At 44.6% G+C, this 23,081-nt stretch overlaps 1 protein-coding gene across 1 annotated transcript in view; it reads right to left on the reverse strand.

Moving 5' to 3' along the window:
- Positions 1-14,200, reverse strand: part of LOC142803038 (facilitated trehalose transporter Tret1-like) — a 36,352-nt gene extending 22,152 nt beyond the window's left edge. Inside the window, exons 1-4 of the mRNA XM_075888141.1 lie at positions 13,948-14,200; positions 10,230-10,391; positions 9,115-9,378; positions 7,801-8,094 (exon numbers count right to left, since the gene is read on the reverse strand). Coding sequence (XP_075744256.1) covers positions 7,801-8,094; positions 9,115-9,378; positions 10,230-10,391; positions 13,948-14,121 — 894 coding nt within the window. The 5' untranslated portion in view covers positions 14,122-14,200. The remainder of the gene's footprint in view (positions 1-7,800; positions 8,095-9,114; positions 9,379-10,229; positions 10,392-13,947) is intronic.
- Between the last annotated feature and the right edge of the window lie 8,881 nt (positions 14,201-23,081).

Consider the following 23,081-nt stretch of genomic DNA (forward strand, 5'->3'; position numbering starts at 1 on the left):
TGCAATCATGCCATACCATACCACTTTTGCAACATGCCTAGGGAACAAAACCACCGCAACAGCGCCAGGGCCATGAAATATATTTCATTAGATTCATGGCATACATGTCATTTAACGTTATGACTATGCAATTATATTCATAACACAGTCATGTTATGCCATACCAAGTTTGGTATCGATACCATTATCAAAACGGCCAGGAGAACTAAAAGTCGTAGGCGACTAGATAGATCGATGAATAAATAGATAGATAGATAGATAGATAGATAGATATGCTCAAAGTCGCTGAAGTTTGATAAGAAATGCTTCGCATATAAAACAAGACGTCACACAGTGCAAACGGCGCAACAAGTGGGACGTCGAATGCTCAAACCTCCATTAAAAACGTTATAGCCATATTTCTTGATGGTAGGCAGCCGCAGCATCAAAATATTGCACGAAATTCTTTGCAAGTGTGCAAAGGGTATAACGCTTTGCCGAAGAATGAAAGAGTAAATGCCTTCCCATGGCATGGTACGAAGAATTCTATTTGAGAATCTGAATATTTACAGGAATAATATTGTTATTCATGACATAGGGGATAAGTGTGCTTTTAGCAGTTACACAAAGAGTGTTGAACGAAATCACCGCGATTTTCACAAATTGATCGGGGTTAGGAAAGCTTGCTCGGAGGTGCACATCACGCTTTTTGGAGACTACGGTGGTAGGAAGTCTTGTTGATGAGCTGGCGAATGTGTACGTTGAATGCATCGTTTTTGGGAACGTCCTGCGGCTGACACGGCACAGTGTTGGCCATGTCAATCGGCACGTTAACCACCTGCCCATTTATGCCAAACTGGCCACTGCCATGAGTCAAATGCCTAACGCTCATAAATGGCAGACGTGTAGCTATCGCGTTCGTCAACAGTGTTGATAGCTGGCAAGTGTGCCACTATCCTACATTCGTCATCTGTTCACGTCCCGTAATACCGAATTTGGTATGAGTGAATATGGTATAATCCCTTGACAACACTGCTTCTCCCTCTTTTCGTGACGGAGAGACGCCGGACGCGCTGAAACGCGCATAAGTCAAAGCAACGCAGCCCGGCACGCGCCTGCGACTATAAAGCGGGACCGGCGCCTGGCGTGGCAACGATGGCGTGACGCGACGAAATGAACACCAGCGAGCACGCGCACTGCGTCAAGTCGAAATGTATTGGCACCTTGACTGTGGCATGTAGTATGTTCACAAATGACACGCATCTCATAATTATCATGGTTGCACCAGTCACATACCTTCATCATCCGTTGGCGTCACGTAATACTAAATTTGGCATATGTGAAGCTAGCGAAACGGCCGCGAGCGCATTATCAGTGTGACATGTAGTCATATTGTTGATGACATGAGTGTCGCGATTATCATGTTTGGATGTGTCATTTAACTATGAAGAATTTGGTATTATACCGAATTTGGCTTGCAGAATATCGGTGCGTATACGTATACGGCTGTGTGTATCATGTTGTATAACACTGTGATCTTTGTGGACTAGGGCTGTAAGGGTGGTAGTATCTGTCACAGAACGAGCGCTAAAAATGGGCGCGCCGCCAAATTCTTGCGATAACGGGCGGGAGAAACGCCGCGAGGTCAAAAGAAAAAAAAAGCAAAACAAACATTCAAGGCTCCCCGTGCGCGTGCTCTCCCCGCAGAAGCGTGGCTTCGCCGACGAACATCCTCACACCACAACGGCGGCCGAGCAAGCACTCGATTTTTCCAGATGGAACGGGGCGTGTATGCCGGGTTGACTCATCTGTCGGAGACGGCCCCCGTACAGTCTCGCGCCTCTCCCCAGCCTTCGCTGCGTATCGCGCCGACGAAAGGACGAGAACTTTCTAGAATGTGGCGCGGAAGGTATTTAATGGAGCGGCCGAGACGAGAGAGCAGGAGAAGACGGAAGTGAGCGCCAGAGCGCGTAGGGATTCCGCCGTGTAGTCGGCGAACGTTTTGTCTGTCGAGACAAAGCAGGAGATGAAGAGGATTTCCACCTGAGGGGTGACGACTCGAGCTACAGGCAAGAGTGTGTGTTTACCGCTATCGAGCGAAGACGCGTGGCGACAGCTGCGTGTGTGAAGCCGACGTGTTCTGGCGAAGAAGTTTGAAGCTTGGAGAGTGGCCTATTGAAGACGGGAGGTTTTCTGGAAGAGAAACTTCGGCGAGGTTTCCTGGAAGAGAAACTTCGAGGGCGCGGAACGACAACAACGCTGGACTTTGAGTGAGTGATTCTCGGAAGAGTATCATCCAGACTTTTGTTCCAAGAACTTTGGACTGGATAGGTTTTCTATCTCTTTAGTCTTTAAGTGTCTTGGTTGTTCAATGCATGCGACTGCATTGTGGAGCGTATCGCTGTCTGTGTCCGTTGTTTTGAGTGTGGCTGATTGTACTGTGTAGTACGTTGTTTGATTGGTAACTATTGCGGAGTGTGCATTTTTGTGTATGGTTTTCGATCTGCCATTGTTGAGAATATAATTTTGTTTGTTTATCAACTCTCGGCTCTGACTTGTTCTTTGGGGCCACAGCCGGCGTCCGCTGGCGCGCCAAAAAGGACCACTTCTAAATTGTCCACGCTTTCGTGGTGCAGTTCGGGGGGCCGATACTTCGGCCCTTGGAATTAGCCCGGCGATCGCCTTCCTTAATAAACGGGACATGTGTGACAATTAATCTGGCGTCCGCGACAGGACCATTTAGTGCACCGTGTGTCCAAAGTAGTGAGAAAGAGCCTCGAGTTGTTGATAGTGCTATCGGAACGATTTTGTGTGTTGTTCAGTGTTCTCGTTAACGAGTGCAGGGGAGTGTTCCGATAGACTGATTTAGGCAGATACTTTTTGCACGCGGCAAGGTTTTATTTGCGAGACACAATGGATCTCGAAAAGTTAGTCGCTCTTGGTGAGAAGATAGGTCTTTCTGGCGCCGAGCTACGGAAGTGGGTCACCCAGAAAAAAAAAGAAGGAAAAGAGAGGGCCAAAGAAGAAAAGGCAGCTGAGCTGGAAAAAGAAAGGCTGGCAGTCGAAAGAGCCAAAGCGGAAAAAGAAGCTGAGCTGAAGAGAGAGAGAGATTGGCAGCTGAGAGGGCCAAGGAAGAAAAAGCAGCTGAGTTGGAGTGAGAAAGGCTGGCCGCTGAAATGGTGAGAGAAGAAAGAGAGGCAAAAGAGCGACAGCTGAAGGAAGAAAGAGAGCAGCAATTGAAGTTGAAGCTGGAGAGAAAAAAGCTGGCTGCTGAGAGGGCGAGAGAAGAAAGAGAGGCAAAGGAGCGACAGCTGAAAGAAGAAAGAGAGGAAAGGGAACGGCAGCGGAAGCCCGAGATGGAACTCGAGCGGCTCCGGTTGCAACAGCGAAGTGAAACTCCCGTCCAATCTAGAGTTGAAAGCAGCGAACGGGAAGATCATGGCTTCCGCTTGAACCCAAGCAAGCTGCTCGTGGCGTTTGATGAAAGGAAGGACGACCTTGACGCGTACCTTCACCGATTCGAGACGATTGCGAAGAGCCAGAATTGGCCGGAACATCAATGGGCAACTGCTTTAAGTACCTGCTTGAGTGGTGAAGCGCTCAGTGTGTACGGTAGGCTGACGCCGACCGATGCAGCCAACTATGCAAAAGTGAAAGCTGCTTTGCTGAAGCGATTTATATTTACAGTGGAAGGATTCCGGGACAGATTTCGGACAGGAAAGCCAGCTGATGGTGAGACGGCTACACAGTACGCCGCCCGACTTAGCCATTATTTCGACAGATGGATTGAACTTTCAGGGACAGCGCAGGAGTACGATGAACTTAAAGAGCTCCTAATTAGAGAACAATTTCTTACTAGTTGCCACCCAAGCCTGTCGCTGTACTTGAAAGAGAGGAAGGCTGAGTCACTTGAAGGAATGCTTGAATTGGCTGATCAATTCTTGGAAGCGCAAGGTGAAACTAATTTGGCCAAGGTCAAGAAGGATTGTCCCGATGATTCGAAGAAATTAGCTCCCAAAGAAAAGAAGCGTGCTCCAGAGAGCTTCCGCGATGTTTCCTGTGCAACCGAGTGGGTCATCGCGCGAAAAACTGTCGAACCGTCTTTACGAGCCCTACGGCAGTAAAATGTTTCAAGTGTGGTCAGACTGGGCACAAAGCAGACGCTTGTCGGAACGGAGTGAGTCAAACTCACCAGGTATCTTGTGTGCAAGTGGCACCGAAATCTGATAATAATGCCATCGCCGATGGATTCGTAGAGTTGAAGAATGGGGAGAAAATTCCTATTGTGGGTGCTGTAATGTCAAAACAGCCATTCGGTGTTACGAAAGAAATGCCAACGCTGCCTGGAAAAGTTGCGGGCAAAAAGATTACGGTGTTAAGAGATACCGGCAGCTCCACTGTTATCGTACGAAGAAACTTGGTAGGGGAAAGCGAGTTAACCGGCAAAACGAAACCGGTTTGCTTAATTGACCGTACAGTTCGGATACTTCCCGAAGCAGAGATTGAGGTTGAAACCCCATACTTCAGCGGGAAGGTTACGGCTCTATGTATGACGACCCCCCTTTACGACCTTGTCATCGGAACATCGACGGGGCGCGAGGACCGAATGATCCGGAATGTTTGGGAGAAGACCTTAAGATAGAGCCCTCGCCAACCCAACGACCGCGAGATACAGTGAAGGAGCAACCCGTGACGGATCCCACTCGAGCCCAAGGAGAAGCCGCGGTGCAAGGGACTATGAATGATAAGATGATCGTGTTGAACGAGTTCAAGGGCCGGGCTACTGGACTTACGTCGGCACGATCTCAACCGACCGACAGTGCAAAGTAGACGGAGTTGGCCAGCCGGGCAAAATGTAGAGACATGATCAAGCTGGTAAATAAACAGACAGGACCCGCTGAATGTTATGACCCGTTAACGGTGTCGGAAGTGACAACGATGGCTGAGACGCCGCTTCAGATACCGTCATTGGGAAGGGCTCGCCGAAAAAGAACAAAGAACAACAGGAAGAGATCGAGAGAGCACCGCAAGAAAGGGCGCAAGCGCTGCTCGAAATGCACAGGATAGGTGCTGAGGTAGAATCGGAATGTGTCTGGCAGGGCTGAGTGACATATGTTTTGTTAATGTTCTTGTTATCCTGTGTCTCAAGTATGTCGAGCGAGTCAAAGTGTTCTGTGCGATTATGTGATGTATAGTGTTGTATAATTGTTGTAAACACAGAACTTAGTACGTTTGTATTGTTTGGAATGTGTGATGAAGTGTTGTAGTCATGTACCTGAGATTATATTTCATGTGTGTGAGATTGAATTGTAATGTCCAATTGTATTGAGTGATATATTGTGAATGTGGAGTGTCATGAGCGACGGTTTGTGTTACAGTCTTCAGAGTGTGTGGTGACTTTTCGCGCTCGTTTGTGTGGTTTTGAATATTATGAGATAATATTCTTAAAGTAGGGGGCAGTGTCACAGAACGAGCGCTAAAAATGGGCGCGCCGCCGAATTCTTGCGATAACGTGCGGGAGAAACGCCGCGAGGTCAAAAGAAAAAAAAAGGAAAACAAACATCCAAGGCTCCCAGGGCGCGTGCTCTCCCCGCAGAAGCGTGGCTTCGCCGACGAACCTCCTCACCCCACAACGGCGGCCGAGCAAGCACTTGATTTTTCCAGAAGGAACGGGGCGTGTATGCCGGGTTGACTCATCTGTCGGGGACGGCCCCCGTACAGTCTCGCGCCTCTCCCCAGCCTTCGCTGCGTATCGCGCCGACGAAAGGACGAGAACTTTCTAGAAATTGGCGCGGAAGGTATTTAATCGAGCGGCCGAGACCAGAGAGCAGGAAAAGACGGAAGTGAGCGCCAGAGCGCGTAGGGATTCCGCCGTGTAGTCGGCTAAGGTTTTGTCCGTCGAGACAAAGCAGGAGATGAACAGGATTTCCCCCTTAGGGGTGACGACTCGAGCTACAGGCAAGAGTGTGTGTTTACCGCTATCGAGCGAAGACGCGTGGCGACAGCTGCGTGTCTGAAGCCGACGTGTTCCGGCGAAGAAGTTTGAAGCTTGGAAAGTGGCCTATTGAAGACGGGAGGTTTCCTGGAAGAGAAACTTCGGCGAGGTTTCCTGGAAGAGAAACTTCGAGGGCGCGGAACGACAACAACGCTGGACTTTGAGTGAGTGATTCTCGGAAGAGTATCATCTAGACTTTTGTTCCAAGAACTTTGGACTGGATAGGTTTTCTATCTCTTTAGTCTTTAAGTGTCTTGGTTGTTCAATGCATGCGACTGCATTGTTGAGTGTATCGCTGTCTGTGTCCGTTGTTTTGAGTGTGGCTGATTGTACTGTGTAATACGTTGTTTGATTGGTGACGTATTGTATATAACTATTGTGGAGTGTGCATTTTTGTGTTTGGTTTTCGATCTGCCATTGTTGAGAATATAATTTTGTTTGTTTATCAACTCTCGGCTCTGACTTGTTCTTTGGGGCCACAGCCGGCGTCCGCTGGCGCGCCAAAAAGGACCACTTCTAAATTGTCCACGCTTTCGTGGTGCAGTTCGGGGGGCCGATACTTCGGCCCTTGGAATTAGCCCGGCGATCGCCTTCCCTAATAAACGGGACATGTGTGACAGTATCTCCAGTGGCACCGCCAATTACGTGGTACCCTGCTAATTTGGTGAAACCACGCGACTCCTGTAGATTGATAATAACCGGCTTGTTCTTAACACGAGTGTACTGGGTTAAAATAGCTTTATTATTCGCGTAGTTTCGACAATCCCACCGCCAGACGTGGTACGTAGGCTGCTTAGCCGTGGTGAGGAGGGGGGGGGGTATAAATGTTGCCGTCTGAATCAAACTGGTGGGTGGCGAAAAGGGTTGCGATGGCTGAGTTTCAGGTGCCATTCCATTCAATGGCTAAGGGGATGTCCACAACTCCACTGCCATCATTCTTTGGCTAAAGTGTTTATTTTGCTGTTTTAATAATTGAGTAAGCGTGTCTACACAATCGGTGAGGGTATGCATGAGGCAAGACGTTGTGGGAATCTATGCACTGAATTCTCTAACTGATTTCATCAGGTCAATAAATGTGGTATTACTGGTGGTAGAGTATGTAGGTCTGTCCTCACTATCCGAAGTTTCCGATTTACGTTTAGGGGGCAAGGGCGTTGCCGCCTCCTCAATTTGTTCCAGAGGTGTTTTAAGCATGATTCGTAGGGAGGTATTTACTAGGTGCTGTTCTGGGTTATTAAATTTATGAAGCTCTTTTTAAGCATGCGGTTTTTCTTGCTTAAAGCATTAAATCGGCCGGCATTTTAAAATCATCACGGGTACTCTACCACTATGCCTGAAGAGGAAGGTGCATAAAAACTGTATCTTGTCTGTACTTACTTACGCAGCACAAACCTGGATGCTTAAAAACTGGGTTTAACCTAAATTGACTGATACAGTGAGCGATAGAAAGGAATGTCATAGATGAAATCTTAATAGGCATGAAGGAGCAGAGTAGGTCAGAGAAAAAAAAACGGGGCTAAGGATGTAATAGTTACAATCAAGGACAACAAATCGATATGCGGCGGGCATGTGGCGCTAAAGCAGAATAACCGCTGGTCGTTAAGGGCAACTGAGTGGATTCCAAGAAAAGGTGAACACGCTAAAGGGAGACAATATTAGGAGTTTGAGGAGATGTAAAAGTTTGCAGGTATATCGAACAGCACAAAGTATATGAGTGGGCTGCTTCGCCGAACATGGAGGCCTTTTCCCTGCATATGACGTAGTCAGGCTGTCACTGCTGTTGATTAGTATGATAATGATGAGGAAAACTAAGCATTTTATATTACCTGTATCCAGGTGACAGATCCAATACCGAGTGCATATCCGAAGAAAAAGACGATCAAGAAGACGAGTCCCAGCCGGCTCCCAGGAACGATGGTCACGCCCACATCGAGGTCGGTGGCATTCGCTGTTGTAGATAGCGTGCTGGTAGTGGTCTCACTGGCAGCGTCAATTAGCATGTTCGGGTACATGCTGCCCAACGATATCATGCTTGCGACGCATACGTTAGCAGAGACCACCAGCAACCGCAGGCGACCCACCGTGTCTACCAGAGGAAGAGCAGCGAGAGCCACAGCCACCTGTAGGTGAAAAAAGGTCTTTCACTTTGACTGACTTCATACATTACTGAAATTGGCACCATAGTCTAGCATCTGTCGCAAATTCAGTAGCACTTCTTGCTTAACTTGTCGGTTAAAACTACGTTACAGACCGTAAATACTATTGCAAGCTATGTTCAATTGACTTGATGCAAAGACATTGGTAAGTGCTCCCCCTGTTCATTATTTTGTGCATTATTCTATATCCTGAATAGATTGTTATTGGACTCTAATACTTTCTAATGAGTGGTAGTGATAATGGTACTCGCAGTAATTGAAGTTGCGCCACCTTTGTTACGTCAGTAATGAAAGCAAAAGCCCCACTGCATGACATGAGAAGATATCACAACCTGCTGAGTTTTAGATCCAGAGTTACCCTTAAACACCAGTCGACGGCAAAGTATAAACTCGGGCTGGCTCTCGTGGCAGCATTGACTATTTCGTCACCATATCTATCTATCTATCTATCTATCTATCTATCTATCTATCTATCTATCTATCTATCTATCTATCTATCTATCTATCTATCTATCTATCTATCTATCTATCTATCTATCTATCTATCTATCTATCTATCTATCTATCTATTTATCTGTCTATCTGTCTGTCTGTCTGTCTGTCTGTCTGTCTGTCTATCTATCTATCTATCTATCTATCTATCTATCTATCTATCTATCTATCTATCTGTCTATCTATCTATCTATCTATCTATCTATCTATCTATCTATCTGTCTATCTATCTATCTATCTATCTATCCATCCATCCATCCATCCATCCATCTATCCGTCTGTCCATCTATGCATCTATTCGTCCATCCGTCCGTCCATTCGTCCGCCCATCTGTCTGTCTGTCTGTCTGTCTGTCTGTCTGTCTGTCTGTCTGTCTGTCTGTCTGTCTGTGTGGAGTGGTGGTGGGGGTGCCAATAGCAGGTCTTTTCAACTAACTCATACCTCTGAATATGTGCAGTACAGGGGAAGTCCCATGCAGGAAACGAACATCACCTGAGTAATAAGTATGGCCAGATCGGTATCTTCCCTGTCTGCATAGACTCCTGCTGGACTCATCAGCACACTTGCGCACGTTGCTGCCATATTGGCTCCACAGAACTGTTGCGTGAACATGATGTGCGTGGATAGCCAGTAGTGTAGCGAAGGCATAGGGGTTCCAGAAAATGCCTTCTCCATAAGCTTGAACTCTGCGTTGGCCTCCACTGGTTCCTTGCGCAGGTTTCGCTGCATTTCCATAGCTCTTTCACGCTGGCCAATCTGCGAAATTAGTTTCATCGCTCATTGAAGCCCGTTTACCAGATAGCAAGGCTTTTTGTCGAGCAGCGTGAATTCTTCTGCACCCCCATCCCCTGTCTTGATTAGTACTATATGTGTAAACCATAGCTAGTAGAACAAGACTTCACGGATACAGAAAACATCGCTTTGATATGTTTCAACTCCGACACATGTTATTTTTAACTTAGGGTGTTCTTGTTGTGAACATTACCGTATTTGTGATATATGGCGTTGCCAACTCAAGTAAAAAAAGGCACTTGATGACCGCGAATCGAATGCTTCTCCCTACCAGCTTTCTACCTAAGCAAGAAATATACTGCACAGCTAAAACCATTGAATGATGTTTAGCAGAGGATTAAAATAATATCTTTGGTGGTCGTTTGTACATGATCAGACAATGACGCTTTAAGTTTTTTAGTTGAATTCAAACTTGCCAAATTGCTTGACGCGTGTTCTAGGTTCTCACCCTGATACTTTGAAATATTAGGATTAGCACTCTATTTATTCAGTAAACACTGGTGTTTCTTTTCCCACTTACACGCCAAAGACAAGCTGTGCTTTCAAGCTGTGTGTTCGCCTTCATGCAGCAGACGTATTTGCCTAAACCAGACGCGAGGACTGACACTGTGACTATAATAAAGAACTCTATAGAGACAAAAAAGAACCTCTGGCGTGTACGCTATTTACGTTTAGGCAAATTGTGTAATCGTGTAAACGTACTCAATATATTGTCATTTAAAGCGACTGCTAGCTGTGCGCAGACTGAAGAAATTCTCTATGGAATTTCTTTACATCGAATATGTAGACTGTACAGCTCCCTGTAGCTTTCGTACCTGCAGAAGCCAGCGTGGCGATTCGACAAGGAACCAGGACAGAGGAACCAGTACCGCCACTGGTAAGAGGCACGTGAACGCCAACATGGACCACGTGACATAGCGTCCCAGGAGTGTCACGTATATCGAGCCAATGAGCATGCCTATAAAATGCCGGGCACCCTGCGCAAACAACGAAGGATTAAATTCGATGAAGATTAGATACTCCTCGCATATTTCGCACACTTTTAAAGCACGAAATAAGAATGATCAGCCAAGCAACTCGTATATTTCAACTCTCTTCAAACACCGTCAGCCAACTGCTTGTATTATCTGGCGTTTTCCGCCCAAATATTATGATATGAATATAAGCGGTGCCGCAGTGTAGGGCTCCGACCACTTTTACCATAGGTTTTGTTTGAGGCGCTCTGACATTGCACGGTACATGCGCCTCTGATAATTCACAATTGAATCTTGGTTAATTTAAAAAAAATTGTTTGTTGGTCAACATAATTTGTCGCATGCACTCGGTAGTCAGTAGGTGCAACGCAGTTGTCTGGGATTCTCCCATTTGTGAAGAGCTCTTCGTTACATGAAACGCCTAAGCTGCACTTGCGCGTCGCTAGGCCTCAGTTGGTGGCGGATTGCACTAGAAATATTTTAACTCAAAGAAAACACATAATGGAAGCATAAAAATAAGCGAAGGTGGTCTGAGGGCAAGAAGACAATGAAAAGGCCGCCCTCTGCACTCTTGCATTTACTTTGTTACTGTTTAGTTGTTTCCTACTATGCACTGGAAGTTCCCTACATGATTTAACGAGCAAGCGGACGCATGGAATCACAAACGCCAGAAGGCGTTGAACTGCTGTTCTCGTTTGAATCATTGTCAGTTGTTGCGCATGTTTCTATTGATGAAACAGGCATATTCATCAGTATCGCAATTACAGGCTCCTATTTGTGCTAATTCAAAATAATATATTTTGTGATAGAGTTGATGCATTAGGTGGTGCACATATTGTGCTGTTTTGCAGCTATTATTTTAGGCGCCATTAATACCAAACCATGTATCTCTAAATCTTAACGTCTTGCCGTCATTCTCTTCATAACGTTAACGTCCGAAAACGCTAGGCCTGCGCGGAAGGAGCAGCACAGTCACAGCGAATGCTAGAAGAGCAACCTTTCAGGGCCTTTTCTAAGGGCTCATTTGACAACCACTAGGAGGGCACTTGCTTGATACCCACCATGGCATTAATAAAAAAATGCGTAGTAGGACAGTAGTCGCTGTGCTATTTTTTGTAATTTTTCTGACGATTCTGGTATCCGCTAAACACCTGCAAGGAAATTTGTGCCAACTGTTCATGCAGTGGCTGACGACGGTGAGGAATCATGCCTGAAGTGGGTATCCGCCACAGTTCATGGGTGAACAAGAAGAAGTTTTTGTAATGAATCGGAGCATTCGACGACCAACTCGTTACGCTATTCCATTTGTGCGACGACTGCTAGTTGTTTCGCTTTTTTGAAACGCTTCATAAGTGATATTAACTCGATTGTTTTCCCATTATCAAGCCAGCCTGAGGCAAGTTTCCCAACAGATTCCAAGCACCAGCGTGACTCAGTATTATAATACTGGGCTGGCACCCAGTGGATCCGGGGTTGAGCTCCACTATGCAATTGGTACAAGTTTTTTTTTCTAATTGCATGCGAAGTTGTTATGGACACTGGTGGTGGCGGCGGACATCTATGGTGGCTTGTAACCCGAGTTTTGATCTTATAATAGCTTTCGCTGTAAAAGAGTCAACTTCACGATTATAACCCATTTATATAGTAGAGAAAGTGCATCTATTGCCCGGTTGCATATCTCTTCTACACAAGTTAAAGTAAGAAACATGCTTTGTAGGGTTGACAGCAAAGAGTTTAAAGTAGCAGTGCGTGTTACAGCGAATTGGGGAGAAGGGGGGTTCCGAAGATTATTTCTTTTATTTACTACGCAGGAATGTACACTTTGTCAAAAAAAAAACCGTCACTGACCTATGTCAAAACAAACATTGAGGGTGCGGAATACGTGGAAATTCTGTAATCTGTTTTGCTTTGCTTTGAACTATTTTTTTTTCACAGTGTCTTTACTTGTGCACACAATATTTTGTTGAACTCTCAACCACGAATATATGGGCGAATAACCGAGTATCTACGAAAAGGCCAGGTGTATATGCTTGGCTCTGCCTGGCTACAGTAACACTGCTTGTCAACGTTGAATATAGTGACGTATACTGCAATACAAACTTTAAGTAACTAAAACGACATTTTTGAAACACGCCCTGGTCATTCTGCTGCGACAATGAATAATAATAAGTAAGGTAATAAAATAAACATCTAATATGCAACGCTCCACCTACCATACATAAGTAGTTCACGTGCTCTCTCACGACTTCGATGAACACGGCTTCAAAGCGGTATAAATCCGGCTTTTTTCTCACTCGGTGTAGTGATACTCCCCAGCTTCTCTCTGAAACCTTTTTGTATCTAGCTTAATTTGGTGTTGCCTGCAAAACCAAAGGCATTGCAAGTGATCTGCATCTCATCTGGTTTTGCATTGCTGCCGTGATCGTCCCGCTATTACCGAGCGATGATGCCATGTAATTATATAATATAATGCCCTTACGTTTTGTTACGTCATATGGACATTATTGTGACATCTCAAGGTTTTGGGATCCGTGAATTCTTGATGACGCCATATACCGATGTCGCAATAGAAGGGGCATCTGAGACTTTCACCTTGGTAATTCTTTATCCTTACAATACAGCCACCGCCAAAGAACTTTGGTTCTAAGCAGTGCTATGCAATATATTGCTAGTAATCCTACAAAAAACGACTGCTGAAAATGAAATGAGTGCAATATCGTTTTATTTACAGGTAGACTTCCAGATTGCAGCTTTTCTACATGTAGACAGCACCTATGGGGAACCTTAAGATGAGAGAGATTAGTGACAGCTCCATTAGGACATGAGCCAGAGTAAAATTAATGATAAACAGGAGCACGAAAAGACCATACCGACTCCTGTATTTCTCGAAGCCCCATATTCATGCCACAATCTGTTGTGGCGTACTTATGCGAATTCAGTACCATTCAAGGAATTTACCCGGAAGCATAAGGTATGTTGCGTTTTAAATAATAAAATTTGAGCAAATCGCAACACGCAATCCTAATATAGCACCCGTATTTCAACTTAAGACAGGTTTTCGTATTGCGTGCATGGGTGCCAATAGTTGTTTTTTACGGGCATTTCCACCTGTGGATTTCTTGTGGTTCAACTGAATTTCAGGGTAGTTACTCAAGTAGACAGAATTATATATGTGGAGAAGCAATAACCTGTTGACGGCAATCCCTTTCGATATGGAAGCGCTCTCTTGAAAAATCTTTAGGTTTTGCCAGTGCTCTAGCACATTTTTTTTATCTTGCTTCAACTTTAACGGTGGTGCTTGCATTCGTAAATTCCGTATTTGTGTACGGTATACTTCTAAGTTTCCTTTCCTTGTCCAATACGTGTGCACAGAATTGCAGCCAAACTACAACTACTGAGACTTCAGTGTCGCACTGAGATAAATGTTGCCTAACTATGAATTTTTTGCAGCAGTTAACGCACAAACACTCTTTACCCTTGGCCTATCCTCTCTTCATAGACTGACAATACATATAGCCTTCCGAACAGCTGCCTAATGACGATAATCGCGAGAGCATACTTGTAGGCCTCGGTTTCTCGGGTCGGCAAGCTCCGAAATCTGGGCCGGCACCACAAGAGATAACATGCCGGCGAAGAAACCGTTGATGAAGCGTCCCGTGTAGAGATACCACACCTCCTGCGCGCAGCCGACGCACAGCCAAGTGCAGAGGATCCCAACGACGCTGACTGCCATGGTGCGGCAGCGCCCAAGTGACTGCGCCGACAGTGCGCCTATTACAGCACCGCCAACGGCACCGACTAAACCGAGGGAATGGAACCTGAAATGGTAGTATATAAAAAAATCAAGACAAATGTCATAAGATTGTTTTTCTGAACGCACAGAGAGATAATGCAAAATATTATACTCAGATGTCCGCCTAACTACGTCCACTACAGGGCGTGTGTATAAACTGTACTTACTGCCGTAAGAGTGTATAAACATATTATTTCAATTGGAATGCAGATGCCGGACCGTGTGCAATCAAATTTTTACGTAAAACGCTTGATAACGGGATCGTTAAAAAGATTTCAAAAGTAAATATGAAGTGCGGCCTCACTGGCGACCACCAGCCGGTAACGCACTTCTTCACGAAAGCAGGATTGGCCACCCTGGTGCAGCTCTTGGCAACTACCTTCCGTGATTACAGTAATTAAACCTTGGCCCTCAGGCCCCTGCGACTGTGAAGCAACTTTCCAAAGCGTCGGTCAGACCTGCGACGCAGAGGAGGCTGCTAAGAATCTCTGGATCTGGACAGGCCAACATTATTTACTCATTTATTTATTTATTTATTCACAAAACCCCCACAGGCTCCATCAGGAGTATTGTGTGAGGGGGGGGTATATACAGTGCATATTCACATTTATTGAAATATCCAAACATGATTATACTCGTTATATAACATAAAACTAACGTTAGAGATTTGTTAGCGAGAGCAGACATGACATGCAACTAATAAACAAAATGCAGAGAAACTCATTTGTAAGCATGCAGCACATAACTGTTTTAACTGGCAGATCAAGTTTTAAACAGAAACATCGGTAACTTGGAAACTTGGTGTTCCGAGTGGAACATGGTAATTAATCTAGAAAAAACTGCTCACTTGTGTATCACCCACAAAATCAGAAGTTTCACTTTAAATATGATATAAAAGGGTCACAGATTACACAAGTCGAAGAATATAAATATTTGGGTGTTACAATTACCTCAAGTTTCAACTGGACAACCCATATAGTAAATACATGCTCTTCCGCACGTAAAAAACTAGGGGTTCTAAAGCATCGATTAGCTAATTCCCCCAGTTCCTTAAAGCTTAAAGCGTACAAAACAATGGTAAGGTCTTCCTTGGAGTACGCCTCCGTAGTATGGGACACTCACACAAAAAGCAATATACAAAAGATAGAAAAAATTCAGCGCCTGGCAGCCCGTTTTATTTACAGTAGGTATAGACGCCGCGATTCCCCCTCCGCGATGTTGCAGTTGGCAAATCTTGAACCTCTTGAGGACAGACGACGAGGTGCTCGACTTAACTTACTCCGTCAAATATGTTTTGCTAAACTCGAAATAAAGCCAGAAAACTACATGGCAAAGGATTCTTCCAGGCCTTCCCGTCACAAACACAGCTGTAGCACCAAGCCAATTTTCGCAAGAACTAATTTATACAAACACTCTTTTTTCCCGAAATCAATCTCTGAGTGGAATTTGTTGCCCCGAAACTCTACTTTTCTTTCCTTTTCACCATGAAATGCGCCTTGTGTTTCTTGGCTTTCACAATACTTGTTTGATTTAACAACTTGTTGTGTGCCTAAGAGTGTGGTGCTTTGCTTATGGATTTTGTTGCAGTGGGTGTACTCAGCCCTCTGGAAACGAGTATAATTTGATGGTGATTGCTATGTTTTTCTTACATTTCGTGTATACCAGTATCAATTTTGTTGTAACATTGTTGTACCTTTATTTTACCTTTGAACTTGCTGTACCTTTCCTGCTTGGACCTTAAATAGTTTGCAGTGTATGATAAATAAATAAAATAAATAAATAAACTATACAAAATTATATAATATACAGCAAAGACCAATATACATGGTTTATTGCAAGGTTGATGCCACTGGCGATGAAAAAATGATTGTTACTTCGTGACCAAACAATACGGGATCATGAATGTTGACAACATTATCGGGAGACCATTCCATATTTCAAGAGCTACTGGTAATGATGCTGAAGAGTTGAATGCGTTCGTGCGCCCGAAATGCGTTTGAAAGAACGGCTGCCGTGCAAACGGCGAGAAGTGCGTGTTGGCTGGGTGAGAGGGAGGGTGGTTTCGTGCTTACCGGACGCTATTTTGTGAAACAGGCAGATCAAGGCGATCTTTCTGCAAGAATCTAAGGGAGGCAGTGATAGTGATGATTTAATGTGAGTGATACTGGAATGTCGGCTGTAATCTTTCGCAATGAAGCGTGCGCCGCGGTTTTAAACACGTTCGGGGGCATTAATTTGGTAGGCCTGATGAGAAGACCAAACTGTAGACGCGACTTCTAGTTGAAGACAAACGAAGGCTAGATATGCAAGTGCTTTGGTCGAAGTTGGAGCGTAATGAAGGTTACGTTTGAGGTAACCGAGAGTGCAGGATGCTTGTGCTGAAATTTTCTCTATATGCGTGGACCATGAGAGTGAGGGTGAAAGATGCACGCCAAGGTATTTATATGATGATATGTGCTTCACGTGACTGTTGTTAAGAGTATAAGTAAAAAGAGAAAATGATTTCTTGCGGCTAAAGATAATGAGCTTGCATTTGTCAGGGTTAAGCGACATTTGCCAGCGAGAGCACCAATTAGTTATGGGGTGTAGGTCTTCCTGAAGAGCGAGGTGATTTGATGTTAAAGTTATCTTACGGTAGATGATACAATCGTCTGCGAAGAGTCGTATGTTAGAAGAGATATGCGATGGTAGGTCAATGATGTAGATTAAAAATAACAAGAGACCGAGAACACTGCCTTGCGGCACACCGGAGGTGACATCGGTTAGAGGAGATGAAGATGAATTAGCAACGGTATACTGTTTACAGAATGAAAGAAAGTTTCTTATCCAGGATAATGTCAAGGAGTCCAGATTTAATGATGATAGTTTAGATATGAGGTGACAATGTGGAACACGATTAAGCTTTAGAAAAATCGATGAATATGCAGTCAATGTCCAGGTATTTATCCATGAGCATGAACATATCATTCGTGAATTCCATTAGTTAAGTGTCACATGAAAAACGTTTTCTAAACCCATGTTGGTTCCGGTAAAAAGATTTGTTAGCTTCGAGGTGCTGAGCGATGTTAGAGGCACTGACATGTTCTAACAGTTGGCGCGGGACACTAGTTAGAGATCTGAACATGGCTATGTTCAACGCTTGAACGCTATTTAGGGGGGCTAGTGTAGTTGTGCTATTGCAGGTATTGGAAAGAGCTAAATGGGATGTAGTAGGGCACACAAAAGTTAGGAGGACATGTGATTCATTGATATGTGGGGTTTAACGTCCCAAAACCACCATATGACTATGAGAGTCGCTGTAGTGAAGGGCTCCGAAAATTTCAACCACCTGGGATTCTTTAACGTGCACCCAAATCTGAGCGCACGGGCCTACAGCATTTCCGCCTCCATCGGCAATGCAGCCGCTGAAGCCGGGATTTGATCCCGCGACCTGCAAGTCAGCAGCCGAGCACCTTATCCGCTAGACCACCACGGCGGAGCATCATCTTCGGAGCCAGTGCGATACACTACCTCGTTTCGCTATATATTTATGATAGAGTTGCCATAAAATAGTAACAGCTCACATTTGTCTATATTTAAAAAAACAAAGCATAAACTTACATTCAAGATGGAAAATAAAAACTTGCGTTGAAAGGGAAAGTACAGGATTATAGAGCACAAGGTAGCCAACTTTAGAACGTTTAACATGGAGAGAATTAAGCAGTCTGTAAAAAGTGGCAGAAGCCTGAAAGCTGTGAAGGCAAACCTGTGCATAGGCAAAACTCGTATTTATGATTTAAAGGATAAGGAAGGCGATGTCATAACCAATATGAATAGGATAGCTGAGGTGGCGGAAGAGCCCTACAGAGAGCTCTACAGAAGCCAAAACAACCAGGATGAAATTATAAGAAACAATTTTAGCGAAGAGGAATTCGACATCCTACCAGTAACGAGAGGTGAAGTAAGACAAAGACACTGATGAGGATAAGTTAGCAATGGACCTGCTGAAAGACAGCGAAAAAATTTTGGGAATCTTATATAAACAGTGTCTCTCGACGGGAAAGGTACCGACATCTTAACGGAACGTCAATATCTTTTCAATTTGTAAGAAAGAAGACGTCAAATACTTGAAAAATTTCAGGCTGATTAGTTACTGTCTGCTCTCCGCAATTTATTTACAAAGATGATAACTAGTAGAATTATGGCGAAATTAGGATTCAATCAGCGAAAGGACCAAACAGAATTTTGTACAGGCTACTTCACAATAGATCACATTAAGACTATCAATCAGGTAATAGAAAAATGCGCGAAGTAGAATGAAACCCTGTACTTATGTTTCAAAAATTACATGAACGCGTTTCACTCAGTCGAGACTTCAACAGTAATGCAGACACTGCGAAAGAAGGGCAGCATCGAAGAACCCTACATGAACATAATGTAAGAAGTTTACTGTGGATACACAGCAACTATAGTTCTCAATGAGGAAAGTGACAGAATCCCAGTTATGAAGGTGGTACGCATGGACACACGATTTATCCAATGCTATTCACCACTTGTTTATAGAAGGTTTTGAGAACCCTTGATTGAGAAAAGTTATAAGAGTTATTGGAGAGCATCTTAGCAACCTTCAATTTGCTGATGACATTGCCTTGATGAGTAACTCAGGAGACGAGTATCAGCTTATGATTACTGAACTGGACATGGAAAGCAGTAGAGTAGGTATGAAGATAATTTGCCCAAAACTTAAGTAATGTGCAACACTCTCGGTGAAAACAACAACTTGTGATAAGTGAAAAGACACAGCAAGTTTTAAAGGAATGTGTCTTCTTAGAATAAGTAGTAACCGTGGAGGCGAACCATGAGAGTAAAATAAAGGAAGAATAAGGATGGGGTGAATCATATTCTGCCAGCATTCTGAAATCATGAATGGTAATACAACACTAACTCTATAGGGAAAGGTATATAACATCTCCATTTTGCCGGTGATTACCTACTGAGCAGTAACCTGGAAGCTCATAAAGAGGGTTCAGCTTAAATTAAAGGCAACGCAGCGAGCGATGGAAGTCAAAATGATATGAAGAGATAATAAAGACAGAGCAGAGCGCGTTAGGAAACGAACCGGGGCTAATGTTATCACAGTTGAAATCAAGAAGACGATACGAACACGGGCCGAGCACGTAGCACGTAGGCAGGATAACCACTGGTCTTTAGGAGAACTGGCTTAATTCCCAGAGAAGGTGAACCTACGAAGGGGAGATAGAAAGTTAGCTGAGAATGTGGGATTAAGAAGTTCGCAGGTATAACGTGGCAGCAGAAAGCACAAGACTAGGTTGATTGGCGGATCATATGAGAGACATTTGGCCTGCAGTGGGCGTAGTCAGGCTGCTGCCGATGACGATGACACATCTGAGTATGCATTCTGCCAAAGTGAAGCAAACACCGTAGGTAGAATGAATACCCACTTTCTACAGATGCTTCGTTTTTGTCCGGGCACGATCCGTGGGCCGGGAAACGGCCTGGCTCGTCCAATGCTCTTGTGTACATGCGGCCGGCCACAAGACAGGCTACGAGTTTAAGAACAAGCTCCTAAAAAATGCCTACAACAAGTCCTGCTCTCAAAATGAAATATCACACAGAAAAAAATTGCGCTAGCACCACTTAGTATTTAAACAAGCTGCCACAAAATTACAAAAAATGGAACTAAGGCAGCGATGTGTGGCCTACAGGCCACCTGTTTCCTTATATCATCAAGGACTCTACAGACAGATGGTCGCACTCTAGCAAACAACGTGTTCAGGGGGAAGGAAAAAATCTAATAATGGCTAACAATTCACACAGATTTTAATAAATGGCCCAAAATAATTCAAGACCGCGGATTATAGAAGTAAGGAAATACCTAGGTATCGGAGTATGCACACAACTTTGTTTGATTTCTTGACCCCGAAATACGTTCACGACTAGAGACTTATATCTACGCTAGGTTATGTTATATTTAGATCCTTACTATTTGGTATATGGCGAACGAACAAGACTGCTAACGTTTTGCTACATATCAATTGGTACATCACAGTTCGTAGAGGCCCGATTATTGACATCGATGTGATCTTTTCTTATGCCTTTATTGATGTAGCTTACTGCCACGCTTAAAAAAGCGTTGGTCTTTTTGAAAAAGGAATGAGTCGCTATATATAATCAAACAATAAGAAACAGGTGAATAAGACTTAATTTTTACATTCAGACGTCTCACTTGTCATGAACTGTTGTGATAGTTATAATTGCTGATATCTGTGATGTGCTCAATGTAATGTGGCATATGCAACAATGGTTCTAAGATATTGTGATTCAGATACAATTTCCGCCCCTGGTAATACCCTCTGTAGGGCAATGTCATCCTGTCCTTTTTGTGTGTGCGCATCTCTAATACATTTGCAGAAGCCTCGTAGAGCAAGCCTCACGCTTTCGGTTCGTTTGCAAGTCCCAGCATCGTTACACTTTTGTTTGATCGACGTCGGTATCATTTAGTGCCTCCATATTAGGCAGCTTGTATCCACTTTCGAGAAATTATGCCCTCCGCATTTCCCCCCCCCCGCCTCGAAATCAATGATATTGTAATGAATACTGAGCCTAAGAGATAATAATGAAGTAGATATAGTACCTATGTGAAAGCTATCAAAACAACGAAGCACTCTCATGACTACCCCGCGGCCACTGGCGGCGAACGGTTAATTTCTCAGGCGTATGAGAATGCTGGCTCATCTTCAGAAAGAACAAGGCACACACAAAGTGCACTCCCCTCTTATAACCATAGCTGGGCTCTTAATCTCCAAGACGTCTCCTATACTCGTGTCTAACGCGGCCTTGCACTGGTTATCGCCATTTCGGCGAACACCTCTTAGAAATACAGTTTCGCCTTAAAGCGAGGCAGTAGCGCCACCTATGGCTGCATCTTGGAACAGTAATCCAAGAGACGGGGATAGTCATCGGTCACCAGGCCTAGCCCTAGAACAGCTAGTTTTTAAAAGATGCCTACCAGAAAGGATCGATGTCAGCGAAGTGTGGGTCTCTCTTTAGGGACGTCCAGGCGGATCCTGCGTATCCGATCGACGTGCCTATGCACACAGAGCCCGTCCAACAAGCGACCAGTGACTGAAGTAGCGCCCGACTTGCGGGCGGTGCAGGACCTGCAGTCGTCGTCTCCCCGACAAAAAAGGGCATGTCTTTCATACGTGGTGTGGTAGTGCTGTGACCGGGAGGCACGTCCACCGCAAGAGCCGCAGCAGTAGGGGTTGTACGGGATTGGAGAGCAATGGTGCAGGTTGCGGATGTGGCATTCATACTTTTTTCTTCTTGACGTCTTAAACAAGCTGCATACCCACAGGATAGTAACGAAGAAAAAGATAGCGATGCAAATTCATTCGGGGGTGTACACCCACTAAATGGATCTTATGTACACCTAAACTGAGCTAACAACGAGGCACTAGAGCAAAAGCAGACAGGGCGAGGAGGAGGAGAAGAAAAACCTTATTACAAACAAAGACCAGACAGACCTGAAGCTTCGTGTACCGTAGATAACATAAGGCTGAATATCACTGTCAGACTTGGTAGTGCCCCTATTCCACAGCCCCACTTGCACGAGTCATGGGTTCGGCCCTTGTGATCATTTCTCTCTCTCTTTTAACAAGCATTGTATCAAAATATACGTTACAAGGTACAGTGCGGTCAATTACCCTTTTGTGTATGAGCTAAGATCTTCTAGGTGACAAAAAAATGGCAGGCGTGCGCGGTATCCGCAGCGAAGTCACAGCGAAAGCTAGAAGAGCAGCCTTCCAGAGCCTTTCCAGAACACTCATTAAGTAACTACTCCAAGCACACTTGCTTGGTACCCACTAGGGCTTTATTATTAAACTTTTGGGTTGTAGGAAAGCATTCAATATTCCATTTTTTCATTCTGCTGAAAAGCGTTGATCCGCTAAACACTTGCTAGGAATTTAGTACCAATTGTCTATGCTGTGGCTGACAACGATGAGAAATTATGGCTGAAGTGGGTGTGCGCCATAGTTATTAGGGAAACGAGAACAAGCTTTTGTAATGGCTTGGAGCATTGGACGGCCCACTGGTTACGCTAATCACATTGTGCGATGACTTGTTTTTTTCGCTGTTGGTAAACGCTTTATAAGTCGTATTACTGCGATTGCTTTCCCGGCATCAAGCCTGAGTAAGGCAAGTTTGACAACGACTTTGAAGCACAGGCGCAAATTAACAAGAATTTTGTCTGGCACCCAGTGAACCCGGGTTCAAGCCCGACTGTGTCATTGTTGCAAGGTTTATTTTTCTAATTACGTGCGATGTGGTTACTGACACCGGCGGCGGTGGCGGACAACATGCAACTGCACGCGATCCAAGTTGTGATCTCATAACATCTTTCGCTGTAGCAAAAGAGTCGTCGCTGATCTTTTAGGGCTGAGCTAGACAGCAGCGCCTCCAATTCGTCTTGTGTGCCATTGGTGTCGTGCTCTTCTCCGTGTTTTGCACTTTCCCACGTGATATGAAAAAGTGTCAGTGTGGCTCCACATCACCAATAGATGTCTCTATATGCCGTGGGGTACATCTGCTAGAGAGTGTGCAGATTCATGTAAGGGTTCTTTTGTAGCTTTCGTAGTACGGTCGCCTCCACAGCGTTGACTAGATTTACGTATTTTCCCCATAATATATGGGAAGTGTTGCGTAGCAAGCGTGAAGCTTGACAGGGTCCTGTACGGCAGAATCTGGAGTGGCTTGGTGGTTGGTAAATCCTCAAGCCACATCATCTGTGTGCAAGTTCCCAATGATGCCTTAATGCCCCTGTCCCCAAGAGACAGTCTGGACGTATTTAAGTGTATGGTTCCATTTAGTGCCAACCAATATTGGAAGCGCCTTCACTC

The sequence above is a fragment of the Rhipicephalus microplus genome, chromosome 3 (assembly GCF_043290135.1).
Source record: "Rhipicephalus microplus isolate Deutch F79 chromosome 3, USDA_Rmic, whole genome shotgun sequence".
NCBI lineage: Eukaryota > Metazoa > Arthropoda > Arachnida > Ixodida > Ixodidae > Rhipicephalus > Rhipicephalus microplus.